This window comes from Amblyraja radiata, chromosome 25 (assembly GCF_010909765.2).
Source record: "Amblyraja radiata isolate CabotCenter1 chromosome 25, sAmbRad1.1.pri, whole genome shotgun sequence".
NCBI lineage: Eukaryota > Metazoa > Chordata > Chondrichthyes > Rajiformes > Rajidae > Amblyraja > Amblyraja radiata.
This window is the reverse complement of record NC_045980.1, coordinates 15,355,195-15,381,896: the sequence shown is the minus strand read 5'-3', so window position 1 is coordinate 15,381,896 and position 26,702 is coordinate 15,355,195. Positions and strand designations below refer to the sequence as shown.

The 26,702-nt window shown below is 38.2% G+C and overlaps 1 protein-coding gene across 3 annotated transcripts; it reads left to right on the top strand.

Moving 5' to 3' along the window:
* The first annotated feature begins 192 nt into the window (after positions 1-192).
* bcl7a (BAF chromatin remodeling complex subunit BCL7A) lies at positions 193-26,637 on the top strand. 3 transcript variants are annotated; one of them, XM_033043231.1, is made up of 6 exons: positions 193-227; positions 11,632-11,713; positions 12,445-12,541; positions 14,051-14,218; positions 21,700-21,824; positions 22,310-26,637. In XM_033043231.1, the coding sequence occupies exons 1-6, from the start codon at positions 202-204 to the stop codon at positions 22,382-22,384; spliced, it is 573 nt and encodes a 190-aa protein (XP_032899122.1). In that variant the 5' UTR covers positions 193-201; the 3' UTR covers positions 22,385-26,637. The 3 variants fall into 3 exon arrangements, with proteins under 3 accessions (XP_032899122.1, XP_032899120.1, XP_032899121.1); XM_033043229.1 differs by lacking the exon at positions 193-227 and adding an exon at positions 5,224-5,497; XM_033043230.1 differs by lacking the exon at positions 193-227 and adding an exon at positions 5,440-5,486.
* Positions 26,638-26,702: the final 65 nt, after the last annotated feature.

The window sequence follows — 26,702 nt, the reverse complement described above, 5'->3', positions numbered from 1 at the left end:
GATTGAGTGAAAGATGAACCTCCGTTCAGTTCGCAATACCCAACCTGATCTCCTGGTGGCTCAGCACTTCAACTCCCCCTTCCCCTCCCATTCCGAATCAGACCTTTCTGTCCTGGGCCTCGCCATTGCCAGAGTGAGGCCCAGCACAAATTGGAGGAACAGCACCTCATATTTTGCTTGGGTAGTTTACACCCCAGCGGCATGAACATTGACTTCTCCAATTTCAGGTAGTCCTTGCTTTCTCCCTCCTTCCCCTCCCCTTCCCAGCTCTCCCACAAGCCTACTGTCTCCGAAATGTCACCTATTCCTTCTTTCCATAGATGCTGCCTCTCCCGCTGAGTTTCTCCAGCATTTTTGTCTACCTTCGATTTTTCCAGCATCTGCAGTTCTTTCTTAAACAATACCCTACAACAGGTTCGTTGTGGGCCTGTTTTGATATAAACAGAGAAAGTAAGATACCCACATTTCTTAAATTTGATGTTGTGTGTGGAACTCTGTAATGTCTGGACAGATATCACCACATTGGAGATATTCACTTTGCATTTTAAGACTATCTTGTTTTATCTCTTATCCAGTTCTGATGACGAGTCTTCAAGCTCGGTGATTAACTCCTCTTTTCAAAGATACGGCCTGAATTGAATAAATTTATTAGCCAAATATGTATACATACAAGGAATTTGCCTTGTATGTTTTTATCTCTGTGATACAGTGGAGCTAAATATTGGTATGTTTAATGAAGTGAAGCAGGGATGGGATCAATTATATCCCTTGAAACAGAGTGCAAACTAGAGCAAATAAATAACAAAGGCTTCTTTGTGCCACAGGTGTGCAGTCTGGTGCTACTGGATTTTCTGGTTGTGCAGGTAGAACTGCTTGTCCTCTGAAAATTAAATGCCCTCCAACTGACCCTGCAATCCCTGTCAGCTTTAGTACAGATGCATACATTTCCAGAGCTCATAGCTCTTATTTGGTTTGTTTAAAATATTTGAAAAAATCTGAATTTCACTAGAATTTACATTTAAATAATTTCTCAACACAAGTTCCTCGTTGGGAATTGCGAATACTTGGATTGGTCTGCAATAGACATTACATGCAGGTTCATTCTTTAAAATTATTCTGAATGCAACTCCATAATTCTCAAGATAGACACAAAAAGCTGGAGTAACTCAGCGGGACAGGCAGCAAGTCTGGAGAGAAGGAATGGGCGACGTATCGTGCCTCCATAATTCCCAATATCCCCTATTTCTTATCTTAATTCCATATTTATTAACACACTTGGATTCTCTGCACTGGACATTATGTGTAAGTCCATTCTTTAAATGTATTCCTAATACTATTCTACCTTTCTTAATATTCCATATTTATTTTATTAATGCCATGAGACATTAATATATTAATTAATTCTATATTAATACAATTCCACATTTCTTAATATTCCAGTGTTTACTTTGTTTATTCCATTTTTCTTAATACAATTCTAAATTTAAGAATCATTTTAAAAGTGAACACTTTGATTTGTCTGTGCTGGAATAACATGTCAGGAGTCAGAAATGTTTTATTATCATGTGCCCCAGATAGAACCATGAAATTCTTACTTGCTGCAGCACACCAGAATTTGTAAACATAGTACAGTGTAAACAATATAAACGAGAGAGAAAAGTGTGTATATACAAGTACACACATATATATACACAGTATACACATATCCATACATATACAGTATATATATATATATATACACACACACATACTCAAAAAACAAACAATTGTAGAATAATAATAATAATAATAATAATAATAATAATAATAGTCTATGTAGTTCAGAACTTATTTGAGGTTGTAGTGTTTAATAGCCTGATGGCTGTAGGGAAGAAGCTGTTCCTGAACCTGGACGTTATAGTTATCAGGCTCCTGTACCTTCTTCCCGATGGCAGGAGTGAAATGAGTGTGCAGCCAGGATGGTGTGGGTCTCTGATGATGCTGGCTACCTTTTTGAGGCAGCGACTCCAGTAAATCTCTGCGAGGGTGGGGAGGTCAGAGCCGATGATGGACTGGGCAGTGTTTACAACATTTTGCAGTCTATTCCGCTCCTGGACGTTCAAGTTGCCGAACCAGGCCATGATGCAATCAGTCAATGTGCTCTCTACTGTACACCTGTAGAAGTTCAAGAGAATCTTCTCTGACATATCGAATCTCCATAATCTTCTCAGGAAGTAGAGGCATGATGTGCTTTATTTATAATTGCATCAGTGTGCTAGGTCCAGGAAAGATCTTCAGAAATATGTAAGACCAGGAATTTGAAATTTTTGACTCTCTCCACCATCATTTTATTGATATAAACAAGATTGTGAGTCCTCATCTTTCCTCTTCCAAATTCCACAATCAGTTCATTGGTTTTACTGATATTGACAGCCAGCTTGTTGTGCTGGCACCATTTGGTTAATCGGTCGATCTCACTTCTATACTCTAACAGAACTCATCACCATCTGTAATTCGTCCAACAATGGTGATGTCGTCTGGCTACACAGTTATGACTCATGAGTATAGAGTGAGTAGAGCAGGGGGCTGAGCACGCAGCCTTGATGTGCTCCCATATGAAGTATTTCTGCCAATTCGAACAGACTGTGGTCTGTGGATGAGAAAGTGGGAGATCCAATTGCAGAGGGATGCGCAAAGACCCAGTTCCATGAGCTTGGTAACCAGCTTTTTAATTTGTTTATTTTTTTAATTTTTAATTAAAAAAAAAATCAAAAATATTTATTCAAATGTTAAAATAATATTTACAATACAATAAAACAAAACAGAACCTACCACTGGTAACCAGTTTGGAGGGGATGATAGTATTGAATGCCGAGTTGTAGTCTATAAACAACAGCCTGACGTACAGTAAGTGTTTTTATTGTCGAAGTGGTCCAATGCGGAGTGGAGAGCCAGTGAGATCGCATCCTCAGTTGACTTGTGATGGTAGGCGAACTGTAATGAGTCGAGGTTTTTGTTGAGGTAGGAGTTGATATGCATCATATGGACGTCAGTGCCACTGGTCGATAGTCGTTGAGGCATGTCACCTTACTCTTCTTGGGCACCGGTATTATTGATGCTCTCTTAAAGTAGGTGGGAACCACAGACCTCAATAATGAGAGGTTGAAAATGTCTGCAAAAACTCCAGCCAGTTGGTCTGGTAGACAAAAATGCTGGAGAAACTCAGCGGTTGAGGCAGCATCTATGGAGCAAAGGAAATAGGCAGCGTTTCGGGTTGAACCCTTTCTTCAGCCAGGTTTTGCACAGGTTTTGAGAACTCGACTGGGCACACCATCACGTCCAGGTGTTTTCTGAGGGTTCACCCCCCTGAAGGATCTTCTGACGTCGGCCTCTGTAACTGTGATTGTAATACCATCAGGGCGTATGGGGGCTCAGGAAGGCACATCAGTGTTCTCCCTATCAAAGCGTGCATAGAACGCATTGAGTTTGTCAGGGAGTGATGCTTCGCTGTCGCTTGAGCTGCCTCCTGATTTTGCCTTGTAGGAGGTGATGGCATTCAAGCCCTGCAACAGTTGCCGAACATCCGCCCCATCCTCCAGCTTTGAGTCTTTCTTGGCCTTTTTCTGATGGCTTTGTCAAGGTCGTATTTGGACTTATAGACCTCAGACCTCACCAGACCTGAATGCCCGGGATCTGGTCTTCAGAAGAATGCGGATCTCCTGGTTCATCCAAGGCCTCTGATCAGGAAACACTCGGATGGTTTTTGTAGGAACACAGTCCTCCACACATTTCCTTATGAAGTCTGTAACGACTGTGGCAAATTCATTCAGGTCAGTTGCTGAGTCCTTGAACATTGCCCAGTCTACTGACTCCAAGCATTCCCGTAGTTGTATCTCTGCCTCCCCGGACCAGCTCTGTACAGTCCTCTCCTCGGGGGCTGCGCTCTTCAGTTGCTGCCTGTATGCAGGAAGAAGCAGCACTGCTGAATGGTCGGATTTCCCGAAGTGAGGACGAGGGATAGAGCGTTAGGCATCCTTGATGGTCGTATTTACTTTTGAATATAGAAATCAAGAATCAAGTGTTTTATTATTCTTAATTATTATGAAATACGGAAATATATTAAGGATATATTAAGGTAGTTTAATCCTCTGGTGCTGCAGGCGACATGTTGGTGGTAGTGATTTTTTCAGGTTGGCTTTGTTGAAGTCCCCAGCTATGGTGGTAAAGGCTTCGGTGTACACTGACTGGTGCTTGTTGACCACGGCGTGCAGTTCCTCCAATGCTAGATGGACGTCTGCCTGGGGTGGGATGTAGACCGCGGTCAGGATGATGGAGGTGAATTCCCTCGGGAGGTAGAAGGGGCGGCACATCACCGCTAGATGTTCCAGGTGTGGAGAGCAGGAGTTAGACAGAACTGCCACATCTGAGCACCACGAAGAGTTGACCATGAGGCAGACGCCCCCACCTCTCCCTTTCCCAGATACCTGCGTTCGGTGCATACCAAATGGATGGAAACCTTCAGGCTGGACGGCTGAATCTGGGGAGCTGGGGGTGAGCCATGTCTCTGTGAAACAGAACACAGAGCATTCCCTCAACTACCTTTGATAAAGCGGCCTTGACCTTAAGTCCTCCACTTTATTTTCCAGTGTAGGTTCTTCACAATTATTCAATTAGTCCTAGAGTGATACAGTGTGGAAACAGCCCCTTCGACCCAACTTGCCCACATGTCCCAGCTGCACTAGTCCTACCCAAAGATCTTAGAGCAGAGCTCTGCTCTAAGATCTTTGGTCCTACCTGCCTACGTTTGGTCCATATCCCTCTCAAACCTGCCCTATCCATGTTCCTGTCTAATCCAATGTATCTGTTTATGTATATTATTTTCCACATTTCTTAATAACCCATATTCAATTCAGTTACTTTATTAATTAAATCCATATTCCTTAATATATCTCCGTATTTCATAATAATTAAGAATAATAAAACACTTGACTCTTTATTTCGATATTCAAAAATTAATTTTAAATGGAAGTCCTTGGAATGGTCTACGCTGAACATTACCTGTGGGTTGATAAATAGCCAGAGTGTGTTAATTCCTTCAAAAAGCAATAAATAAAAGTTTGGGAAGAAGTTTGGTTTTCTCTTGGGGGGGATGGAAAGAGAGGGGGGAGACGTGATCTCGCGATAGGCGCCGCCTTTGTTCAGGCGGCTGGGCTCTGCTTCCTGGAGCGGCGCGGGGGAAGGGAGCGGAGGGCAGCGCAGCGCGCAGGCGCGGGGCTGCGCTCGAGCGGGGAGGGAGGGAGAGAGAAGCTTTCGTTCGTCCGTCCGTCTGTCCGCGCGCTCGCTCGCTCGCTCGCTCGCTCTTGGTGCCGGCGCTTCTCTCCTCAGACTCCGCCAAACAAACAAACAAACACACACACACACACAGCATGTCCGGCAGATCGGTGCGAGCCGAGACCAGGAGCAGGGCGAAGGATGACATCAAACGGGTCATGGCAGCTATCGAAAAAGTACGGAAATGGTAAGGGGGAAATTTAAAAAAACACCCGAAGGAAATAGATGTTTAACAAAAAAAAGGGGCCGGCGATCGCTCCGTGTCCGTGTCGGAGGGAAGGATGACTTGAGTAGCCCGGGCTTAAAGGAGCAAATTCCCTCCCGCTTTCCGGCTCCGATGTGTTGGGAGCCGGATGGCTAGTTTAATTAATTTTAAAAAGATGTAAAAAAAGGATTTTAAAGCCGTCACAGCGGCTTTCAGTGAAGGACTGAACCCAGAATCCATTTCGCTGCAGTCACATGAAGCCCGTCTGGCTGCTTTGTGTGGAGTCGGTGCCGGCTCGCTCTGACTCCTTTGTATGGCCCTGGCCCGGCCCGACCGTCTTTCATCGACGCACGGCGCTCCACAGTCCTCTTTAATCTCTCTGCATTATTGTTGTTATTGCTGTCGAGAGTTTTCTTTTCAAATTTAGCGCTTTGGAGCGCACTTAAGTGGCGGGCAAGGGCAGCAACGGTGGGGGATGGCAATTAAAATCTCGATGTAAAACTAAATTTATTTTGCAGATTACCTATAGCAGGAATATATCTTGATTTCCTAATATCTTGATCCGCAGATTGTAACTTTTTTTTGCATCAATTGAGAAATATACTTTAGAGCATGAATTTTAAACACGATTAAAAAAATGTAATTTTCTTTTATGACTGTCTTGCGTTTTCTTTCCAGTAACTTTGAGCAAAAAATAAAACATACAGTTGTTAGAAGTGTAATGGTGTAAACTCAATGTAGATAATACGGGCGAGTGTTTTCAGTTACTTGTAGAAAGTAAACTTAAATTCACGTGTTTAACTCGCATCGATATCTTAATGTCCTGAAGTGACCTCTTACCCAGATTATAATTTTCGGTTACAATTTGTCGATCTATGATCCTGCGGATTAAAAAAAAATGTTATTGTAAATTATAGTTTTACTTCAAATTGGTTTGTCTTGATTCCTTTCAGTTTTAAGAGAAAGGTGTGTATATAAAGGAAATTGTCTTTCGCGTGTGTAGCCCTTTTCACAACTTTAGGGAATTTCAATGGGCATTTTTGAAACATGAGTACTTCTGATGTAGTTACTGTTGAATTGCAACAGATAATTTCCTTGCAGCAAACTCAATAAACAGCAAAATGATACATGTAATAACAAGGAACTGCAGATGCTGGTTTACCAAAGAAAGGCAATATGCTATAGTAATTTAGTGGGTCAGGCAGCATTTCTGGAGAATGGATTGGTGACATCTTGGATCGCCTTCAGAATAATGATAAATATTTTTAAAGGTTAAGTCAAGTTTATTCATCACATACTCATACAAGATGTGCAGTGAAATGAAAAGTGGCAATGCTCGCGAATTGTGCAAAAAAACCCCCAAACAAACAAACTACAAACAGAATGGAACAGAATCACACATTCACATATCACATATTTGTGTGAGGGAAGAAAAGGGGAAAAAACAGCAATTTTAAAAAGACACAACACAACAGTAAAATGGTACAGTAAAGTTGCTCCCTGGAGATATAGGAGTTTATAGTCCTAATGGCCTCTGGGAAGAAACTTCTTCTCATCCTCTCCGTTATCACAGCATGGCAACGGAGGCATTTGCCTGACCGTAGCAGCTGGAACAGTCCGTTGCTGGGGTGGAAGGGGTCTCCCATGATCTTGGTGGCTCTGGAGTCGCACCTTCTGATGTATAGTTCCTGCAGGGGGGCGAGTGTAGTTCCCATAGTGCGTTAGGCTGAACGCACTACTCTCTGCAGAGCCTTCTTGTCCTGGGCCGAGCAGTTCCCAAACCAAATCGTGATATTTCCGGACAAGATGCTTTCCACAGCCGCTGAGTAGAAGCACTGGAGGATCCTCAGAGACACTCTGAATTCCCACAATTGCCTGGTAAAGGCGCTGCCTTGCCTTACTCACGAGTGCTGCAGGTGATTTGAGATATAAATATTGGCCTAGATTCTAGGGATAACTATCTTCTACATTGTGTCACGGGAATTGTGTATGTCCATTTGGGACAAGACCTTGCTTGACATATATCTGTCCTGCACTTCAATGGTTTCTTTATTGTGTAACAAGTACAGTGAAATACATTTTTTGCATACAACTCAGCAAGACTCAAGATACATAAGGACAGTCGTCCCCGATAAGTACAAAATGTACAGATTAGCCGACTGGGTCGGTATGCAAGATGTGCCATTATACAGTCCCAGCTGCAGCTGGCCACAAAGACCCATTGCAGCCGTCGCCTCCTTCGGTCACCCCGCAGACCAATATCCATCTCCACAGCTGGCCTCCTTCAGCAAACTCCACATAGTCAGCACCCGAGGTCAGAATCAAACCGGGATCTCTGGTGCTGTGAGGCAGCAGCTACCAGCTGTGCCACCTTAGAACTGTAGGTACCTTGCTCTTTCTGTTTGTATCAGATCTGGCCATTTCTTTCTGTCAGCCATTTGATTTTAGCTCGGTTTTCCTCTTTCAATTCCTGTGTCTGTGCCCTTGGCATGTCCCACAGCCTGGGGCACCAGACTCCCCCGCCAAGTGCAAGCACCCACCTCTATGGCCTTCTAGTGCTAACTCACTTTTATGCTTGAGTGGGATACATCATCTTCTGACTAGCAATTGTGCAAAGGCTGACACAACAAGCAGCAAAATTGCTGCTGCTGTAAATTGTAACTCAAATTGTCTTCCAAATCCCTTCAAGCTATTCTGTTTGTTAGAAGTTTAAAATCGGGCCATGTACTGTAATCATGGGTGGAAGTCATTACTGCCAAGCTTGAACCTATCCAGCATATTGCCATTGTGTTTTCAGTAGTGGATACTGAATTGCATTTGCCAATGACAATCATTGATTTTTCTTCTCCATTTCAGTGGATGAAATAACAAAAGTCGTATTTTCCCACCCTGGGAAATTGTGCAACTTGAAGTTGATTTCAATGACCACCAAGTTGAGATGCAGCTAACTTCAATGTCTAAATTATAGTTTCAGTTAGAAGGCAAATGAGACAATGTTCCTTCTGCTTGTATTCAATTGCAATCATTTTTATCGTGTAAATAACAAACACCACTGATAGAAAACTGTTTTGGTAATGCATTGCTGTGAAGCTCCATCTCTCAAAATCTCAAGGATGTCTGGGCAGTATTTATTTGCTTGAAGCTGATTTGTGCGACAGGTAGAGTTGTCTATATAATTTGAGGTCTGTAATGCTCACATTGGATGCCCTTTGCAAACATTTTTGTAACCATTGCAGGCCATGATACAGTCCTTCAATTCAGTATGTTTCCTGTTAAGTTTTGCTTTTCTGCTACAAATGTAAGAAACATTGCTTATATTGTATTGACAACTTTCTGCCAGAGGTGATGTGCATTGACAGCTTAGATTTGTGTTTCTTGCACTGCTGAGGAGCACCAATGCTCTAACCAATTCTTTCAACTCTTCTAGTTGTCTTGAGTTTGAGTCTAATACCGATTTTGTTTTTTTTGCGATGAAAGCAGAGAAGTAGATTTCTGCATATTAATAGATTTTAGAGTTATGATAATAGCAGGAAAAGCAACCTGAGCGAGCAGCACCGGAAATTGGAGGAACAGCACCTCATATTCCGCTTGGGTAGTCTGCACCCTGGGGGCATGAACATTGAATTCTCCCAATTTTGTTTTGTCTACTGATCTTCATGATAGGCAGACCAAGCTCATTAGGCAAGGTGGCTGACTGTTCCTAGCAGAATTCTTGGCATCATGAAACTCATTTGTGATGCTTAACATTACTACTGTGAACTTTTGTTTTTCGGTTTTCTTGGGATCTCAAATCTGGAAACGCCTTCACTGCAGTTTGTTCTTAAAAGTCTTTGGATTTTTAAAACCTAGAGATTTATCTGACAATCTGTTCATCTGGCAGCACTTGAGTATTCATTTTTTCTAGGTAAAATATTAGGCAGACCAGGCTCTCAGACACTGATTCTATTTGTCCCTCAGGCACATCTGAAACTTAAGCCAGTATTTGTGCCACCTTGATCTTGCATTTGACCCTGAGATAATGCATTTGCATGTTTGCATGGAGCAGAATATTCTGCACTTGCACTGCAACTGTACTTGTAACAGCAATATCAAATTCACTTCAGTTGATTGTTTGCAAAACCATGGTGGGATTTCACATGAGTCCAGACTGGCATTTTTAAGGTCTGGAAAATGGATCTAAATGCAGAGATGACAATCTATAAAATGATAATCAAATTAAGGTAGTCTAACTGGGTACATAATTTGATTTTAATTGACCTAGATTTCCAACGATATGTTGTGATCTTTTGTCAGGACAGAGGTGGAGATATTTGGCTCTGCTTTCAAGTAATACTTTTACTGTTACTGTTTGACCTGTTACTTTATTATCGTACTTTGGGAGTGTAAAGAAAATGCAGTACGACACATGGATTTGAGGACAGAAAGAGATAGGTAGCAAGGAATTTCAGGAGGGAATTAATTTATCTGATTGACTGAAGTGAGGTGAGGAACAGGTAGTTGAAAGGCCTGTAATACAATGTAAAATGTGAAAAATGAATTTGTCAAAAGCAAGCCATGACAGTTGGAGCAGGATAAAGAATTAAAGTTAAACCAGGCTCGTCTTGTGGACTGAGATGCAATCAGATGCTTGGCTTGGGTTGGTACACGATGCAAAGTTTAAAAGCCTGCTTAACGAGGTTTTGGAGTTGGTTATTGAGATTGTCTCCAGACTCTATTGCAATTTAATGTGACATTTAAGGTTTCTATGCTTTCTAAACTCTTAGTAATTGAATTAAGAGCTTCGATCAATAGATAGAAAAGTAGATAAACTGGTATATCAGTACATGTGTCGAAGCTGACCAAATAGACTAGAACACAAAGGCTTGAGTCTGAATCCATAAATTTCATGTAACAGGAGCTTCATTGTGTAAGTTACATGGCCTAAATAGCTACCCTTTTTTTTGTCTCACTAATTCACTGCTTAAAATTTGCATTTGCAGCAAAAATTAAGAAGCAATACTTGAATTTGTCAATGGCTGTGATGTTCACATCCCAGATTGTGGTTTACTGTCCTCTTCCTTTTCCCACCAAAGTCGAGCAAGTATTTCCAATTGCAGTCAATGTACTGAAAGGAAAGCAGCAGCAAGGTTACAGGCAATTTATGAAAAAATTATAATTCGATGTGACTTATCTGTTGACCTTGCCCGTGCTTTACAATTATTAAGACACTTTTGAAATTTAACCATTGTCATTTAAAAAAACGGATTGGTATTGAAGCCAGGGTGGCGATAGCAAGGCTCCTTAAAAGTCAATGTGATGACCAATCTCATCTTGGATTACTCAGTTTGTAGTGTGCTGTATTGCTTGTTGGAGGAACTCCGTTTGTTTTGTTCATGGGAAAACGGAGCACAGGTTTAAAGTCTAATATAGAAGTCTAAATTCTAAATTAGCCTACTCATCTTTCTTGTACTATTCTTTTAAAAAGCATGTTAAGGGCCTGTCTCACTTTGGCAATTTTTTAGGCGACTACACGCGACTAGGCTGTCGCCTGTATGGTCGTGAATCGTCGCCCTAAAAATCGTAGCGTTTTTCTGGTCGCCGCTGGATTTTGAAATGTTCAAAAGTTTTCGGCGACAGCTGGCTTGACGCCAATGAGCGTAGCTTGACTTCTCCTGACGTAGGTGCTGTCGTAGGTTGTCGCCAGGATGACGTAGGTTATCGCCGGCACTGTCTTTGGTGAATTCCATTGGCGACTACCTACGTCAACCGGTGACTGAATTGTCTTAAGTTGTCTTTCGTTGTCGCCAACAGGGTCATACCTTTTGCATAGCTTGTCGCGGGTGGACGTAGGTGGACGTCCTAATGGGTCGCCGGTTGTCGGTAGCTTGATGTAGACTAGGTGGTAGGTTGTTGTAGACATTGTCGTAGGGGGTTCCAGTCGCCGGTTTTTCGGCGACCTGCTACGACTATGACAGTCGCCGAAAAATTCGCCTAAGTGGGACAGGCCCATTACATGAATAATTCTGCTAAATTGCCAGAACCATTAAAAAAAATGTATGCAACCTCGATACAACTGTTTGTATGTACCACAAATTATATTTCCTGTTTTGTAATTATACGTTGATTTTCTGAAACAGGGAGAAGAAATGGGTGACTGTTGGTGACACATCGCTAAGGATCTACAAATGGGTGCCTGTAACAGAACCTAAAGTTGATGATGTAAGTTGCAATCTGCAGACAAAAGGGATTAGAGAGAAGTACTAAATTAAAAAAATTGTTAGGTACTGTTTTGTTACTAAATTTCCATATGGCTTTGAATTTACATTCTCAAGGGTGCTGCTTTACGTATCAACAATAGAAAAATACTGATTAAAGTATAAGAAAATATGGTACAGGTCTCTTGTAGAAAATTCCGGGAATTACATTCATTTAGTCATCAAGATTTATGGAACCCCTGGGTTCGTGAAAGCTAATACACTGTGATCATTTTCAGTTTCATACCCTCTGTGTCCAAAGAAAATCGTCCACAAAATGTTCACAAAGTACTGCTCATGCTAGAAAACTGAACTGTTTAGAACACATTTTGAACAACGTGTGAACCTAGTACAACTGACATCACTGATTAGTTTGCATGCCAAATTCCATTTAGAAATTCAAATGCTCACATTTATATTGTGCAGTGGGTAATGGGAAGGCTAATGCATATCTTCACTGGTGTGAGGATTAACCAAAGCGTGATTGATGATGAACAAGCTCCTATTACTTTTACCACATCTTTCAGCATGCATCATAAATGTTTGTAATTTTTGTAAGGTTAACATAAAATTGTCCCAAAAATTTGCAGTGGGGGAAACTGAATATGAAGCATACTATAAGCAAAATTTGATTGCCAAAGTGTTATTTAAAAAAAATTGTTGTAACATTCAGAATATCTTATTTGTTTGGCTCAGAAAAACAAAAACAAAAAGAAGGGGAAAGATGACAAATGTGGTTGTGAAGTGATAACTCCAGAAAACAGCTCCTCCCCAGGCATGATGGATATTCAAGGTAGGTATATATTTGTTTTGATAGATTGAAATTAATAACTTGAGAAATAGAAGTAGCTTTTGGCCCCTTATTCCATTTCTGCATTGCAGTAAACCTACGACTCGCTTACTTCATCACAACTTTTCTTGCAACAATCTCTTGTCCATTTCTTTATTCTTTCAATACTCCCTAATTGCTGTACGTGTGTTAATTTTCAGTGATTTGTTGTACTTGGGACCCTCGAAACAATAACACCTTTCAATTCCCTCGCAATTTAAAAATATTCTGCCTTCTGCTATTGTGGATGACCCTGCTTTTTGCACATTTTCCATCTTGTGTGTGCTTGCCCATTTATTTAGTCAATGTGTCTCCTCCTTTTAATGAGTGCTCTTGCACCTGTATCAACGTCTTATTGGCCTTCCTGTGAGTGAGACAGCGGAAAGCGACAAGCCCAGATCGAGTCTCCAGCACTGTCCTCGAAACCAGTTCAGAGCAGCTGGCAGGTGTATTTGCAGACATATTTAAAATATTACGCCGATCTGCCGTGTGTGTCCCCCATCCCTCGCACTGGCTCTAAGAAGACCACTATCTGGTGCCAAAGTAAATTTGATTTAATGACTACCATTCGATGGCTCTGACATCCGTCATCAAGTGCTTTGAGGCTTGTTGCAGCAAACATCAACTCTAGCCTCCCAGATCCACTGCAATTCACCTCCCACCACGGCAGGTGGACTCCATCCACCTGACCCTATACTCTTCCATGAAACATCTGGATAACAAAGACACCGGTGATAACACTCCCATCTATTGACTTTGGCTCTGCTTTCAGCAACATCATTCCAACCAAACTTCTCTCCAAACTCCTGTTCAGATTTAGGATTCATCACCCCCCTCCCTACAGTTAGAACCTGGTCCATAGACTGCAATCTGTAAGGATAGGCAACATAACATTCTCCTCCACAATTCTTAATGCCAAATTCTGTTCTGACTCCCATGTATGAGTGAAGAAGAGAGATCTTCGGAAATATCTCCAGGGTTATCTCCAGGGTTAAAATATTATTGAATTAATATCTAGTGACTGAGAAAGACCAGATTATATAGTGTTAATAAACGAATAAAGATTAATTATGACTCTTTATCCCTTCTCTTTACATCTTTGTCCAAGATTTATGAAGAGATACTTTTTGTACTCACACATTAATTGCTTAGAATGCATCCAAATAAACCATGTATTTGAATAGCAAGTACTTTCCCTATAGGCATAAATCTTGCATTATCAAATGTATTTAAATGTGTTCTGGTGTTTGACCTCTAATTACAGTACTGGAAAATGTGAAGCTGTTGTCTTTTGATCAGAATTTCATTGCTCATGTGAATGTTTTTCTTCAGCCTGTTGGTGTTTTTTTTGTAAGTGATAACATCTCACAAGAACCATATTAACTCAGCATATTTCCTAGTTCTCCACTAGGGCATTTCCCTTCCATGCTCCAATGGACTCTGTTTGGAATAATTTTTTCTTTTATGAATTAGATGAGAACAGTAATCAGAGTTCCATAGCAGATGCCTCTCCAATGAAGCAGGAAAATAGCAGTAACCCAAGTCCTGCACCAGAGCAGAATTTAGTGACTCAAGCAGAGGGATCTGACACCCGGATCGAAGAAATACACCCCCCCGTCAAAGAACAACCCAGCTCTGATGGTAAGCTTTCAAACAATTTGTTGATGAGGAAACTACGTCTTTTGAAACATCCTAAGGCTCCAATACCAATTATTGTTATATTTGCATTTGAACTTCTTCAGCGAAATAAATGGTTAAAATCAGCTTATTGATCGAATCCATTGATGTTTTGATGGAAAATCAAAATGTTTAGAATATAAACTTTTGAGCATGACATCTTAGTCATTCTTGTTCATAACAAATGGATTGTCTTGTGTTTTATAGATTTATCTCAGCAGTGTATCTTAGAACAGATGGGGGACAAAATTACATTCTGTCAAATAAATTGTTATAAATGGGGAAGAGATGACAAATTTAAGTCGGGGTAGGATTTTTAGGAAGTCAAGACAAATATTCTAGTGTAATCTGTTAATAATTATTAGTAGGACACTAATTAGCAATATTTTATAATGCAGTTTATCAGTACTGGAGTTTAGTAAGCAGTTGCACTTTTGCGGTCAATGTCAAATGTTTGACAACATTTAAAATTACATAGTTGCAAGATTCTTGTATGGTTCTATTTAAACAATATGAAGGAGCGTTTATTAAAATTATCCTACATATTGTAATATGATGCTTGTAAAATGTATAGAGTGTATTGCCATTCTTCATGTTTAGTATAGTATGGTTTCCATTACTATATAAGTATGTAAAAGATTTTTATACCTGTAACTTTTTAAATTATCTATTTCTTACTGGTTGCCGACCCCTGTACTATTGCATTGAAAAAGTCACTTTTAATTAAACAAATAGGTTCGCTTCTTAATAAACAGACAACTCACAATACGGTTGGTAGACCAGTTCAAAGTTTTGCTTATTATCGGCCGATGGAAGTGGCAAGGAAAACCCCAGTCAAGTAAGCAATACAGACACTTGGCTGTCCTCAGTCCACTTCCCTGAACAACAGAATTACATGGTATATACTGTTTTTTTGTCACCTTAGCACATTCCACAAACATTAGTCATGGTCAGAGGTACAGAGAATACACGTCACTACAGGATGTGTCTGAGCTGTCTCGTTACATCAGTTGCATCAAAGGCATCTTATCATGTGGTACAAGATCTTTACATATCAAAGGCATCGGACATTTGGTACAAGATACTTGCATATCAAAGTCATCAGTCACTGCATACCTCAAAGGAATCGGACATTGTCTCAATACCCCTTACTGGGATTAATCTGGGCTTCCTCTCTCGTCAAATGCTGGACGCATTTCAGTCATTAGGCATTGGTCATTATCTCAATACACAGCAACCTGAGGCAAGCCTAGACTTGCCTTATTGTATCAATCTACTGGGGAAAAGCCTGCTTTGAGACTAAAATATAAGTTGTAAGCTGGCCCAGGAATCCATTTAATATTTTCATATATTTTTTAACATAATTCAGCCATATCAGCCTAATGTTCCACACAAACTGATAACTCTTCGGTATTCCATATGTTTGTGGAACAAAGTGGCCACATTGTGGAAATTTGGATAATGAGTAAACCATGGTTATAGCCACCAAGCTCAGCTGTTGGTCACATGCATCTATTATCTTCACATGCAGTTTCCCATTGGATTCATGAGTGAGAACTGTCATTTAAATTCTGATTCCCTACCACCATGCTAAAGTTACTTGCAACACTGTTACTCAGATAATTTTTAACATAATACTAATGGGCATTGAACCTGGAATCTTGCCTTTATTTGAACATTAAAAGATGATTTAGGAATGATCTTTTTGGTTTACTTAAATTAAATGAAGAATATTGCGTCCGCAGGAGAAATTGCCAGTTAATGGTTTTGTGATCTGTTTGGGTTCCATCGGTCTAGTCATTGTTATTTTCATTAATATGTACTTGGGCGATTCATTTATTTCACAGCAAGTGTCGGGGCATGTGCTTATGTGTGTATGTAATGTCGCTGATGTGTGGTATTCTAGTGGAAGATAAACATTCACAAAGCAAGTTTATAAACCTGTAATCTAGCTGGTCAAATGGAAATAGTGTAACTAGCAACAAGAAAAATGCCCATGTAAAAGTTGGTGTGATCAAGAAAAAGGGTAAAGAAAACATTTCCTTTGTTAATCTTCAGAAGCCTTTGTTATTGATGCTGCCGATCTTTTTATGTCCCTTTTGTACAGTTCATTTCCTGTCTTGTCAGTAAAGTGATCTCTAGGGGGCGATCAGGATGGATTTTGAGTTGATAATGCACAAAAGGAACCCATGTGAACTCTTCTCTGGGGAGGTCAACACTCTACTCTAATTGGCAGTAGATGGAGTTTGCAAAGTGACCTCTCTGGGAAATATCCAAACCTCAATCTCACTATCACGTGGCTTTGCAGGTGATCTTTCATCTTTTCAACTATTCAGCCTTGTATTACACTTTAATGTTGCTATGCTGATATTTTTTTCGTTTTTTCATTATTCTAGCTTTAAGAGTAATAGATAAACACGTAATCTGCCTCTACTACCATTTATTGCTACAAAATTTACCATGTATGTATTCATCTCAGTATTATATCACGAATAGGCGAGGTGGCAGAGAATAAAAGATGAATTATTCTGTTGATAGACTTGTAGCACTATCACAAACTTGTGCACCTCATAAAAATGTACTTGAGAATCGGCTTAGGTTCAGGGGTTTCTAACTGCTCTATATTGACTTGAACTTTCCATGATGGATCTGTTAACTTTGTTTTTTTTAAGAGTGTGTATAGTTGGATCCATAAAAGCACCATTGACCAAAGGGATCAAAAATATTGCTTGCCAAATTAATTTGTTTTAGCATGTACTGAAAAGGATTTCTAATGTAATTTGGTGGAACTGTTACAACTAGAGATGGTCATTTGCTGCACAAGGGTGGAGACACAAGGAATCACAGATGCTGGTTTACAAAAATGACTGAAGAAAAAAATCAGTTGGTCAGGCAGCAACTGGCGAACATGGAAGGGTGATGTTTCAGATTGGGACCCTTCAGACTGATTGTGATAGGAAAGCGAAAGCTGGAAGGGAAGTGGGGGCAGGACAACGCCTGGCAAGTGATAGATGGATACAGGAGGGGGGGTGATTGCCAGATGATTGAACAAAGGCTGGAGATGGAAAAACAAAGTGTGAGATAAGGAGAAAGGGATAGAAGTGGTGAGAATTGTATCCACCTATCACTTGGTAGACTTTCTTACAGCTTTCTCCTCCCCTCTTCCCCTAAACGTCATCTATCCACGTTCTCCAGACATGCTGCCTGGCGCGTTGAGTTATTCCAGCACTTCAAAAAAAAAATTATTCATGTGTTTTTTTATGTAGAAAATATTCCATATTCCTTTCAGGTTGTGCGTTACAACTAGTTTTCCTCCTTAGCATCCTGGTGATGATTTGTACCCTGAAGGTAGATTATAGAGAGGGAAGGGCATCGGCATACCTTTTAAATAGCGGACAAATTATTTGAGCCTTAATCAACAGAAACACGTGTATTAATTTAAACTAGATAGCTAGATGTAACTATTTCCTGTAATTATTTTAATATTAAATATTTTCTATGCCTTCCTGCCTCCAAGCTGTCCTTCATCTGGGAGGACGGGACCGTCTGGGTAGCAGACATCTTCAGAGGCACCATGGAAGCTCCTCCATGTCTACCAATAAGAGGTGTGCTTTGTGGACTGGGGCAGATTTCTGTGTATGTCGGTGTAGTTGCGTGTTTATTTTCTTTATCACAACAATCTAACTGCAAAGTTGAGAATTGGAAAGTTCAACATTAGCAGTATCGAATAATTGAATGTTTAGAATTTTATTTTAAACTCTTTTTACTTTGTGAAACTCACATTAATGTTGGAAACCATTTTTTGTAAATATTAAAAATTGGCCCTTAATTTCTGGAATTATTTATGGAAGTCATCACTAAATTTAACTTGGTGCCTTTCCAAAACTTTAGCAATGTGTTCTAATTTGGCATGATCCAGGCTATTTCAATATTTATTTCATGTTGTCAATTTGTAAATAAAATGGAGCCAGTAATCTTATTTTTGGATCTTAACATTTCAGAATGTTTTGACTGCAGTTGAATAATTTACTTTCCCTTGCCATTTCTTTCTCCTTTTTGCCTCTTCAAGAGACATTATTTGCCAATGATTCCAGATGTCCATATGTTAATTATTCAAAATACGACCCTGGTCAATGTTAGCGGATTTAACCTTTCTTTTGAAGATCAGTAATTAGAAATGTCAAGACATGCGAGCCGGTCTAATTTTCCTCAAAATCTTACGAATATTAAAGCAAAATGTATTTCTAACTGCAGTGCTGCTGAAACAAGTTACTGTAAAAATGAAACCATGATAAAAATTAAATTCATCCTGGCCTCAATATTCATTTACTTTCTGAAGAGTGGATTTACATAGTGCTTTTAAATAGCTTCTCAGTAAATGCCTTCTGTGTGGTCCGAAGATGAGTTTAAGATCTAATTTTCCGTAAATGATTTGAATCCTAGATGCCAGTAATTCATACTTTGTGCTTTTGAGTGGGGTTTACACAAACTTGGTAATTGCATCCTTTGCAGGATGTTGGAGATTAAATATAGAGTTAACCATATTTAACTTTTTATGCACGTAGTAAAGTATGTTTTTCCCCATCTAATTTTGTTTGCTGTCACACCCAATATAGTGCAAGATGGTTTTCTATTCTTGGCAAATTGGTTGTATCAATCCATCCCTGTCACAGCAAATATTTAATAGGCTGGAAGCCATGGGAAACCTCCATAATATATATCTGGAAACAAATTACCACTGCAGAACATGTTTATCATATAAATACTACTTCCGTTATAATGGCAACTTCCTATGTGCTATTATTTAAGAATTTATCCATTAAGCATGTCATGGTGATTCTACATGAGAGAAATAAAGACTGGAATCCTGAGTGAAGAAACAACCGTTGGCGGGAACTCAGCCGGTCAGACAGCATCAGTGGAGGGAAATGGTCAGATGACATTTTGCGTTAGGCCCTTCTTTAGGCATGAAACATCGTCTCTCTACAGGTGTTGTCTGACCAGCTGTGATTGTATGTGATCTCGTCCATCCACAATTCAATAATCAAAAGGTAAAGCTACATCTCAAATGAGTAGTAACAGACACTTATTGGTATTGGAGTATGATTCTTTAAATACTGATCAATTACAGCCTTGTGTAACAATGTTAATTTAATTTTGGTTCGTTATGAATGTGTTTTATAATATTGAGAATTACATTAATAACAGTGCCCCAACTTGCAGATAAATTATATGTTATTGCAGCAGCTGGATTGTTAAATGGATGAATTTCATATTTCATATTTATTTTTAGTTTGTTTAGTACATCAGATGCTGTATTAACTGACCATATTTTACTTCAGAAACATGATTATTAAAAAATGTTTGTTCGGTTATCTTTTTAAGTATCTTGAATATTGTGTAGATGTGTTTATTTGGATTAGTTGGTAAAATAATTGGCTTACTAGGACATTTATAGTATGGTGCTTAGAAAGATGCTCAACTGTAACAATTGTTAGATCTTTAGAAGTTTAAGCAAGTTATTCTAATTCCTCTACCCTATTTGTTTTGGAAAAGGTTCTAGATATCCTTGATTGGTTTTATTCTCACTTTGTGTAATATTAGTCATTGTGTTGTATCGCACAGAATGATTACACTTGTGCATTGATTTTGTTAGTGCTGTGTCCGTTTATGTAATTAGTTGAGAACTGTATTTTGTACATTGTATATTGAAACTGTAGCTTATATTTTAAATTTACCAAACTGTAATACTGTTCGAGATAGTACAAGTGTGTTGATTATGAAGATTTAACTATTTGATTCTTGTTGGGTATTTATTTATAACTTCTCAAACCTTGTTGGTGTATTGTTTCATAACTTCTCAAACCTGGATTGGTTTCAGCTAATATAGTAATCATTTTTAAACAGTTATTAACTTGCCTCGTAACTTAAAATTTGCATAGACTTTATTTTGGTGTTAAAGTTATAATTTTGAGATAGTAACTTTAAAATGTTATATGTAATTGAACAAAACTAATTTCTTAATTGCTTTTTCTTGCTTAATCAGCAACTCAAAACAATTCTCTCAGGAAAAACTAAATATTTGTTTTCCTAATTTCAGTTTCGGGAGGAAGAGGGAAAAATCCTAGAGTCATTATTCCCGTAATTCCATACCTGATTAATATAAATGTCTTTTACATTTTTATAAAGATTTACACTTTATTTCCATTGGCCTGTGTACATTTTGATATTCCCTCCCTCACCCCATGGGCATTGTGGCTTTCTGTTATCTAACTTTATTGTGAACTGCATTGAAAATAATCATTAGATTCCATTACTGCATTTATAAATGCTGACTTTTTGAAAACCTTTTGAAATAGTTTCAGTTTTATCATGTTTGACAAAGAGTTCCTGTTATGGATTGGTTACAATTATCTGAACTTGAATATGGTCATGCTGTAATGAAACAGTCAAAATATTGAGTGAAAGGACAGTAATAGTGTTTTAAATGTTCGTTCGCTCGTGTGTCAGACAACGTATAGCTCGCTGTTGGCTTCTGTCGTTGTCCAACATGTTGACAGAATTGGTCACCCGACGCGTCACAGAGTGCATCGTGTCATCGTTTCCGGGGATCGCCACGAGGTGGCTTCTGTCATGACCCCCTGTTTTAAATGTATTGCTATAGAACTGGCTTATTTTAATGGGAGAAAGTCAAGGTTGCACCAATTTTTCAACGGTTCTGTTTAAAAATAAGGAAATCTTGTAGTTCACTCTTGCCAAAACAAAATGATTTGGCAGCAATATTTTCCATGCTTTAAGTTTGGTTTACCAAAGTATTTCACTAGAATGTGAAAAATTTTTAATCCAATTATTTTGAATCCTTGTAGCTCATCCACACCATTTAACTGCTAATAGGACAGGGCACCTGGGTGCTTATATAAATACTTTGTAATCTTTTAAATGAAGTGTGCATGTAACTTTTACCCCACTGGTTAGGAATGTAAATTTGTTTGAAATAATGGAGGTAATCATGCGGCTGTCAGACTTTGGCGATAGTGCATTGACCTGAAGGGGATGAGTGATGGTGACATGTTCTGGTGCGCCATTTATCTGTATATTTTATTTGCAGATGATCGCATTGCAACTGATTAAAGAAATAAAATTGTTTAGAAAACTCCTCTAATTCTGTGTACCCACACATTGAGACCAGTCTGCTTTTTATTGATGACATTTTGAAGTACCAAATTTGTTCAGAAACGATTTGTAATCAGTTTTTTTTCTCGTTGAAAGGATTCAGCTGTATGCTTGCAGATCTTCTGTGTGATGTGTCTAGTAATCTTGACAGCTTTATCACATTTTGCATAATATCTATTTTAAGTATCTGATAAAGAGCTAGTGCTCTGCGAAGTGTTACATAGGTAAAAGGAATATAGATCTGATAGATTTTCCTTTCCTCTTTATTACAGACACATCACCACCACCAGAGGCAAGTTCCCAAACTCCTGCAGAATCGTCCCTGACTGATGCAGAGAAATCAGATGTGCAGCCATCAGGAGTGAAAGAGAACAGAGAGACAACCAAAGATACTCAGGTAGAAATTAGGAAATAATGACAGTAACAAATTCCAAATAAATAGGTGCGTTGGAATTTCTTAATAAAAAATAAAATACAAAGATATTAAGGCACGTAATTTGAATTTGCAAACCCTAAGTTGAGAACAAATATAACCTATGAAAAATATTCATGATGTACAAAATGGATTTACCAATGTTTTCAGCTTGCCTTTGATTTAAAATAATTTGTATTATTTGTTTAAACAAAACCTGATAATCAAAGCTAAAACTGTAACTTTTGTTAAACATTTAGCGCATAATATTTATAACTTACATGGTGCTTTATACCAGTGCTCTCATGCAAATGTTTTTATGTGCCTCACTTGAATTAGAGATGGTCCTTCTGAATTTTGTGGCTTTGTGATTGGACTTTATACAACTTCATTAAAATTATTCAATGAGTCTTCATAATAAAAGCCCAGGGAAAACAAGAATTTGATTCCTGTTTTTTTTTCACTTTCAGGAATCTGAAGATGGAGAGCCACTTCCAAAAAAGCTCAGAACAGAGACCCCTCAGCAGAGTGCTGAGGAGAGTTAGGCTGTTCATTAAACTGTGGGGTTCCTTCCACATAAAGGTACATCAATGGCCTCATTTCAGACCAACCTTCTAGAAACTTTCACATATTACTGAACATGGAGGAACCACTGACCACCAAGGAATGTTGAGTCGTAATCCAAGAAAAAAATTTGGGAAGACTGAACAGATATGAAGCTGACTAATTTCTCCTGTGATATAACATTCTAGTGATTTATATATTTAAATTACTTTTGCTGTTAAAGTTGGGTGGGGTGGGTGGAAGAAATGGACTCAGGAGGGTTGACGCACTGGTAGTTTATAAAACTTGTCAAGATCACATGTTTTTTGCTGCTGTATTTTCATTCTTTTATTTATGTTATGAAATATTTAATGATGGTACAGGTCAGAATTAGTATACGTATGAAATCCATTATTCATGCCATTTAATTCCATTTTGTGCCTCTTAAAATGACCACTATCTTGTAGAAAATGCCCTGTTTGCATAATGCCTTGAAAGTAGTAAGGTTCTCTATGTGATCATGTTAATCAGTATAATACAGTCTGAATTAATTGGTCCATCTCGCATTTAGCTTTGTAACTTAGAAATGTGGAGCGGGTATCTATAAAATATAACGATTTCCTTGAATACATCCCATATACAGGTTGTAATATTCATTTACCAAGGTGTGAACAGATTTTTCTATGTAAGAGGTTTGTCAGGGTATTATTTTTACATTATCTATAGTGGATGTGTAATTGAATTGAACCAATCAATAATCAATCAAATAGTGAGAATTAGAGTGTCTACAATAGTTGCTTTGGCTCATTTATCTTGGACAAGTCTGACAATGATTTGGATAGCCAGTTCAATCTGCTGGCAAGTATGGAAGTTGTGTTTATTTGTTTTTGATACTCGTGTGGCAGATTTTGGTGATAGTGGTACAGACCTAACACAAATGTTGGGTATGGTCTTTGTCAATTTTGTGTGCGGTGGGGAGATCAGTAAAATGGAAGAAAATATAAATGCTGAACCTTGAACCTTTTTCTTCCAAAAAAATGAATTATTCTAGTTTGTAATTTCTGATTTGTTAGCTAATGATAGCTAACCTTCCAATTTGGGTACTGTAACTTCATTTAATATTGATCCATTTCAAATTGATGTGAAACTCACAAACTTTGGCAATACTGCATGTTCTAAATTTTAAAACATTTACAATCTTGACAAGTGTGGCATTATTTTCTGCAGTGTCATACATGTGTCCAGGGATTACCCCCTTGAAACCTCAATGTAAGGTTGTGAAGGCCATGGCACTAAAATGTGGACTCGGATGTGAACTATGGAACTCACTTCTTAAATTGCCTTTTTATTTAACATTGCTCCATTATAAACGATTGCCACCAGATGCACTTAATTCCAGTTCTAAGATATTGGTAGATATCTATACCTCATGCATTCCTCTTTAAATGATAACCTGTATAAACATTTATAGTTACCTATCCCAGTAAGATGTCTGTGAGCTTTGAGGTAAATAACTGCTGAACACAGTTAAGGCATTACTGCTTTATTTATTTGAGACCCATGGTTACAAACACTAATAATAGAACTTAACATTACATTCAAAATCCTGGCTGTAAGGAATTATAATTAGATTAATTTCCTGTACCGTATTACAATTCCATTATGCACATATTATGAGTGCTTCTATTTAACGGGTACGAATCATATAAATCTGGCCATGGCCTAAGATCATCACACTTTCATGTATTGGCATGTCCAAATTTCTCATCTTAAACTGGAGCCAATATGTAATCACCATATACAAGAATTTAAGCTCCAAGTATTCACTATTGCCTCGTGTATATGTTGAATTTCAATAACTGGGGCCATTTTAATTCTCAAATGCTTTCAAATTCTATAACTTACTGCCATCAGTTTACCCAGCATAAATTTGATATTGAACATCCAGTGTTTCATTATATTTAGATATGCTTTAACTGCTGTAGTTTCTCATGTGACTGATATCTAATTTGTTTTACTTAAATGGGCTTCAAGTTCAGTATATTAATGGGGGACATTGGTTGTAAAGCACATATTACAGACTTTGGAGTACATAATACGTGCATACTGGTACTGAAGGTTTTGAACAGCCCAAAGGAACTGTTGAAGACTCCTGAGAAGGCCCAGTAAATCTTTTGACTTGTACTAAAACAGAATGCTGCCCTTTGCCCACTTCTGTTAGTTCAGTTGAAGAACCGTTTTGTCCATAGATTCTTAACATGTTGGTATAGGAAGTGGTATTTTTTTCTGCAAAGAACAATATGTCTGTAACTCATCAGCAACATTTAAAAGCTTGGGTGGTGAAGACTGAAATGTCTCCATTTAGTTTTTGACTTAATTCAATTATTTTCCCCTCTCTTAACAAATACATCTGTTTTCAGTTGATTAAGTATTTGACTTCCATTATACTTTGTGGAAAATGGTTTCAGATTTGTTGCTTGGCTATCTTAGTGTTGCAAGAAATGTAAACAAGGAGTCAGCATTGTGTTTTATACTATTTGTCATGGTATAGCAGCATTTTATTATTTACTAGTTTGGAGTGAGTCAGTACCTAGTATTTCTGGTTACAATCTGAAAATTCAAAATAATGCTGGCAAAAGTGCATCTAGTGATTTTTGAACATCCAACCAATTTTATATATCTTTTACAAAGTCCCAATTGGTTTACAATTCAATTTTCATGACCTGTGGGAACTTTTCTAGAAATTAAAGAATTTGTTGTAATGGAGACTTGTTGAATTATCAATGTCAAATTACCTTCTAAATCACATGAAATTTTTTTTTGCAGAAATGCTAAGCTAAGTAGAAAGGGATAATTTTGCAGTTAGTACAACTGGACCACAAACAAATTACAAATGACGTGCAGTTCCTTAAAATTAATTGTTGATAAATAGCTCTGTGGTTCTCAATGGTGTATACTATCTGAAAAATCCTATATGGTTATTGACAAAAATACACGAGTCATTAGTTTGTTCCCAGTTCAGCATGTTTTCCTGCTGTTTTAGTTATCAGTTCCATAAGAGAAGGCCTTTTGTTATTAAAATTCATGCAAGACTCTTACAAGTAATTCTAGATGGGCATAAGACTAACACTGTTTACTTTTAACTAGTCCACAGAAGTGTAGTTTAGTTCTGGTTATTTTTGGAACCTTATTGTAAGTTACCGGGGACTGACAAAATTCTAGCTAGGTTCAACAGTATTACTATTGTTTTGTTCTAGTTACATAAACCAAAATGTTTTAATGGTAGATTTACTAAATATCTGGGTATAACATCCAAAATGGAAAAGCTGATTGACTTTTGTGTAGATATTTGTCAGTTTCAAGACTGCTGCAGTGAAAGTTAGTTGTATACCTCGTGTCATGAAGGGGCTTAACAGTATGATTTAAAAAAAAAAACAATTAGCAACACTAATGAACTTTGTAGATGTGGTATGAGTGTTTTATAAAGTCAGTTGTAGTCTTGCCTTTCCATGATTAAATATGGGTTTTGCTAATAGAATTTCTGTACAATGTAATTTTGGTACTGTCTATTTTTCCATTTGAAACTTGTAAAGTTGTATGTTCAAGAAAGCCTCTGGCAGAAGGTATAGAAATGATTTCAATTCTATTGTGGAGGCTGCATCACCACTAAAGCAAGAAAATCTTGTAATTTTAAAAGCTGGGGTGATGCCATTTTTCCTTTTGTACTACAAAGTAAATATTGGAGCTTCTGTTACACCTTCTTAAAAGTTTCCTCCATCTAAGGAAGGCTTTGAAATGTATTCCATCCTAGATCTGTAAATTCTAAACTGAGTATCTTGTTAGACTGGAACATTGCGTTGACCAGAATCAGTTTAACTTCATGAACTAGATAAACATTGACATTTAAATCGTGTCCTTGCAATTTTTAAGAAATTGAAGCACCACATTCCAATTTTTTTTTTGTAGAAGTGCTGGTGCTTATTTATTAATAAATTGACACAGCAGTTCGTGTACTGCTGCACTATTAACTACAGAAAACTATGTGAATCTTGTCCGGGTATCAACATGAATAAATGTATCTAATTGTCCATATTTTAACCTATAATTTCTAGAGATCATGGCTATCATGAAAAACTTAACACTTTGAATGCAATGTGTTGTACAGCAGTGTTTTCTTTCTTATTTATTCCTTAAGTATGGTTTGTACCATGTACAATGACTGTTTTCATGAATAAAAAAAGTTGTATAACATGGATTTTGTTTTAAATTAATATCAATGTATATTTATTTCTGGAATCTTGATATCAAGGTTTACAAAAG

Bases quoted from the DNA above. Each gene is read 5' to 3' on its own strand.
- bcl7a (XM_033043229.1), top strand. From the start codon at position 5,406: ATGTCCGGCAGATCGGTGCGAGCCGAGACCAGGAGCAGGGCGAAGGAT. The intron at 12,542-14,050 runs GTAGGTATATAT...TTTATGAATTAG, and splicing joins AGGCATGATGGATATTCAAG to ATGAGAACAGTAATCAGAGT. The intron at 21,825-22,309 runs GTAGAAATTAGG...TTTCACTTTCAG, and splicing joins AGACAACCAAAGATACTCAG to GAATCTGAAGATGGAGAGCC.